Raw genomic sequence first — 4,266 nt, 5'->3', positions numbered from 1 at the left:
GCCTCTCCTGGCTGTCCTCTACTTACATGGTCGGTCCCATGCTTCTCTGATCTCCCTTCAGTAGTTCGGCATGGCATCCTCTTTCCCCCAGCCCCCCTTCATTCTAGCATGACCTTTCCCAGCTCCTCCACCTCCTGTGCCCCCCCTAGGGCACTCTGCCCACCTTACCTGGGACTCCTGCTATTTCCAGTTAACAAGTTACGCATCTTGGGACTATGATGGCAGCCGGGACTGCTGGGATCTTTGGTGCTAACTGAGGCAGGTACATGAAGTTCTAGCATCACTTAGCGATGGCAGTCCTGGTCCCAGTTGCCATCGTATAGCTCATTTTTTTAAACGCAGTTTAGAACTTGCATATCCTTATTATTCATTATTCCTTTGCTATATAAACGTGCTTTTCTCACTGAATGGGAATGTCAAATTGCCTGGTAGGGTTTCTAGCTTTCATATAAAACATTGTTTATAGTGCAACAGTGTGAATCAGTGTTAAACAGCACCCTAAGCATAGAAATGTTTTATGTGTAAATGTTTCTGGGTAAAAGGCCATTTCCATTAAATAGTTGTCTTAAGCCATGGATGTGAAGCCATGTAGTTGTGCCGGAGATTGGAAACAACAAAATTTTGAAGGTGTGACAGGATTATTTTTTGTTCATGTTAAATAAGGTTGTTTTTTTAAAAATATCTGCACCTTAGAAGAAAATCAAAACACAGATGGTACTAAAATGGCAAGATTTTAATTGAATTGAATGATGTTATAGTTGTTGGGGTCCATTGGTCGTATTTCCTAATCTGTGAATTTTACACACAACAAATGTCAAAATTCAAAATCAGTAATAAAGAAATGAAAGTTGGCATTTTCGAGAGAAATGCAGATGGTGGGCATTTCCTGGGAAATAAACAGAAAAGCTTCTGATAATAATTCTTGCCATGAAATGGCTGATATGGCCTCCCTGGGTGAGCGGAAACATTTCAGGTTATGTCGATGATGAGATATCGCATCTCTTTCCTTGGTATTATTTCTCCATTTCTTGAGAGTAATTAATCAGACTTTTCTTACCTATCCCATCTTGGGAATTTTGAACACAAGCAACATGGTTTGACAAATTAAAAAATGTAATCTTAGAGTGAAAGCCCTGGTTTTTTTTTCTCTCTTTCAGATAAGAAAAAGTCTCAAAAGAAGAAAAATCCGGATAAAGGTACCCAGAGAAAACAAGAGAATAAGAAGAAGAAACTCGAAAAGGAGAAAGAAGGGAGGCGGCTTGAGAGGGAAAACGGTGCTGCAAGAAACTCGGAGAGGAATGCTGACGAAAGCCCTAGTAGAAAAGACGAAACATATTATGATAGAGATTATTCCAGCGATAGAAATAATTCCCGGAGTGGAAAGGAGAGGAATCGAGAAAAAAATGTACTTTTAGACAGCAAAACCGGCCATTCTAAAAAGAGAAAAGAAAGAAGACCTCCTTTTTCTGAGGATGAAGAGAGGGACAGGCACCATAGAGGGGACAGCAAGCTCCAGAGAGGGAAGAAGGACAGGTCTAAGTCCAGAGAGAGGCCTCACCATTATCCCAGTCCCGGAGAGTCTGAGGAAAACAGCCAATATTCAAACCAGTATAAAGATATAAGGAAAGACGAAAGCAGGAGAAGGCATAGAAATGCTTCCCCATCCAGGCACAAATGAATCAAGAAGAGTTTTCAATATCGCCTTGCCATTTGAACTGTCTTTTTACAACTTGCTACACATTTTTTTTAAAGAGAAACCCTTTGTACAAAATACTTCCAAATAATAATGACTCTTCGAATCACTGTTAATTATTGGAGCTTTCCGCTAAAGCTGCTGCTTAAAAGACTTTGAATCCAAGAGGAATCGAAGCCCTGTTATTTTGCCAGTAAAACAGTTAAAAGTTGCTTTTCACTGGGATAGTAGTATGCTGTAAATATTTCTCCTTTAAATTTTATTTGTGTTCTCTGGAAATGCTAAACATTCCTTCCTTTTCAGTTTTGAATGTTAGATTTCAGTATATATTAAAGTATCATTTCAGAAATAACATTTGTGGGGGTTTTTTTGTGAATTGCAGACTAAAAGGGCAATCTTTTAAACCTGACAATGAAAAATAGATCAGTGTTTGGAAACGAAAGCTTTACCAATATCTATCATGGTATATTGGCCACATACAATGCCACATATGCCTGAGATAAGCCCATCCCTGGATAAGCATGATCCTTGTCTTTTTAACCAAAATGACATGATAACTTGCTATGTGCGGATAAGTCAATTGTGAAAGTATAAATGAAAAAAATTGAGGTCGGCTTATCTTCAGGTGGCACCTTTTCATAGTATTTTGGTTAAAAATTCAAGGGTTGGCTTATCTACAAACAGGCTTTGACACAAATATATGTGAGATTATACACACACACATTCATACATACAGTATAAATTGGAAGGGATCAAGCTTAAAAAATGATTTTTTTTCATCAGAATTTGGAGAAAAAAACAGTTGTGAATACACAAAAGTAATACGTTGATCCTTGTGGCTGTAAATTTAATTGTAAATTCTACATCTACAAAATTTAGTTGTAAATTTTAAACAAGTTATGCTTCGGTTTAGAATTTTAAAATCTAAAGCTCAAAAAATAAATATGTTGAAATTCCCTCTTGTTAACTGAAAAAAGTCATTATAAAAGCTGAAGTTGAATAAAAATTCATGTAGCAGAATGGCTGGATGTTGCTTTGATGATTTAATCATAAAAGATTATTTCTTTAAAAACCTAGTCAGAGTATGGGTATTTTTTCACTTCTGAAAAATATATAATTCTGGCAAGAACTATATTTGGTATTTTTAAATTATTGCCATTCAGGGTCTGATGTGAACAGTACTTTCATCAAATCTTTGTGTCACCAATTGTTTTAAAATGCTTATGAGAGTTATCTATTGAATCACAATCAAAATATATAAAAGCAATGCAAAACCTGCTTTCAATTAACCATGAAATAATACCACTGTTTAATACTTTCCATGAATACTTGTTAGTAAAGGAACATATGGGTGAACTATATAATTTAAGGCAATGTAGGAATAGAGTCTGGTTAGTCTATTGTAGGAAAAAATAGGAATTTGGTAGCATCTCTTCCATTTTTTTATTACAAGATACTTTTGTGAGTTGCAGATCACTTTATTAGACTCATAGAATGCCATTAGGGTTGCCAGGTGTCCACTATTTGAGTGGACAGTCCACTTTTTTCACATTATGTTCACTATTTTTTTTCACAAAATAGTGGACAATTTTTTTATTCAAAAGCTTTATGATGAAATGGTACGTAATCTAAAGCTGTACAGTCTACTTTTTTTACTACTTAACCCCCCCCTCTGCTTGTCCGCTATTTTTTGGAAGCAGACCTGGCAACCCTAAATGCCATCTGCATCCAATGAAGTGAGCTGCAGCCCATAAAAACTTATGCCAAATGGGAAAGGGTACTATCAGTCTCTTTCTATGTAATTTAAGTATCATTGAGGATAACACACCAAAAAGCATTAAAATAGATAGGCTGTTGGTTTGATCTCTGAGCTTGGCGATTTGGCTGCAAATGTTTCGTCTCCATTCGGGTGGATATCTTCAGTGCACTTTGAATTGTGCTCATCTGTCAGAGCACTGGCCCTTGTGTTATGTAAAGTGATGTGGCTGTTATTTGTCTGGATGTTTCTGAGTCATGGTCTGATTTTGGATTGTTTGGTTGGCTGGCTATTGTCAGGACATGGTCTGGTTTCTTGCGGGGAGAGGGGTTGTGATTTTTGCTATGTGGTGGGGTGCCTGTTTGTTAAAATGCTGCCTTCGGGATTGCAATTGAAGTAGTTCCTTCGTTCTCAGCGGTTGGTAGATTGGGTCGATGTCAATGTGTCTGTTTATTGACACATTGGTGGAGAACCAAGTTTTGAAGAATTCTTTTTCTCCCTGTGATTTCATTTGGGTTACAACTGTGGTCCTGGTTAGATCAAACTTGTGTCCTTCTGAGTCTTTGTGGACGGACATGAGGGATAAGTGGGTCATGTCTTTTGATAGCCAGGAAGTGCAGTCTGATAGTTTTCTTCCTGTTTGGCCCACATAGTTTTTTTCACAGTTGCTCCACTGGATTCAGTATATGATGCCTGACCTTTGGTTTGTTTCTGTCTGTTCCTTAGGTTTTGACAGGGTCCATCTGAGAGTTGAGGCAGGTTTTTGGGCTACTATGAGGTCACGTTGGCCTAGTAGTCTTGCTGTCATGTCTGAAAC

The 4,266-nt window shown here is 37.6% G+C and overlaps 1 protein-coding gene across 1 annotated transcript in view; it reads left to right on the top strand.

Annotated features, from left to right (window-relative positions):
- CWC22 (CWC22 spliceosome associated protein homolog) overlaps positions 1–2,047 on the top strand; it is a 51,100-nt gene extending 49,053 nt beyond the window's left edge. The window contains exon 20 of the mRNA XM_015826921.2: positions 1,158–2,047. Within this exon, the coding sequence (XP_015682407.1) occupies positions 1,158–1,678 (521 nt within the window). The 3' untranslated portion in view covers positions 1,679–2,047. The remainder of the gene's footprint in view (positions 1–1,157) is intronic.
- The last annotated feature ends 2,219 nt before the right edge of the window (positions 2,048–4,266 follow it).

Source organism: Protobothrops mucrosquamatus, unplaced genomic scaffold (assembly GCF_001527695.2).
Source record: "Protobothrops mucrosquamatus isolate PMUCROS unplaced genomic scaffold, P.Mucros_1.0 scaffold3383, whole genome shotgun sequence".
NCBI classification, from domain to species: Eukaryota; Metazoa; Chordata; class Lepidosauria; order Squamata; family Viperidae; genus Protobothrops; species Protobothrops mucrosquamatus.
This window is presented reverse-complemented; position numbering and strand designations above follow the sequence as displayed.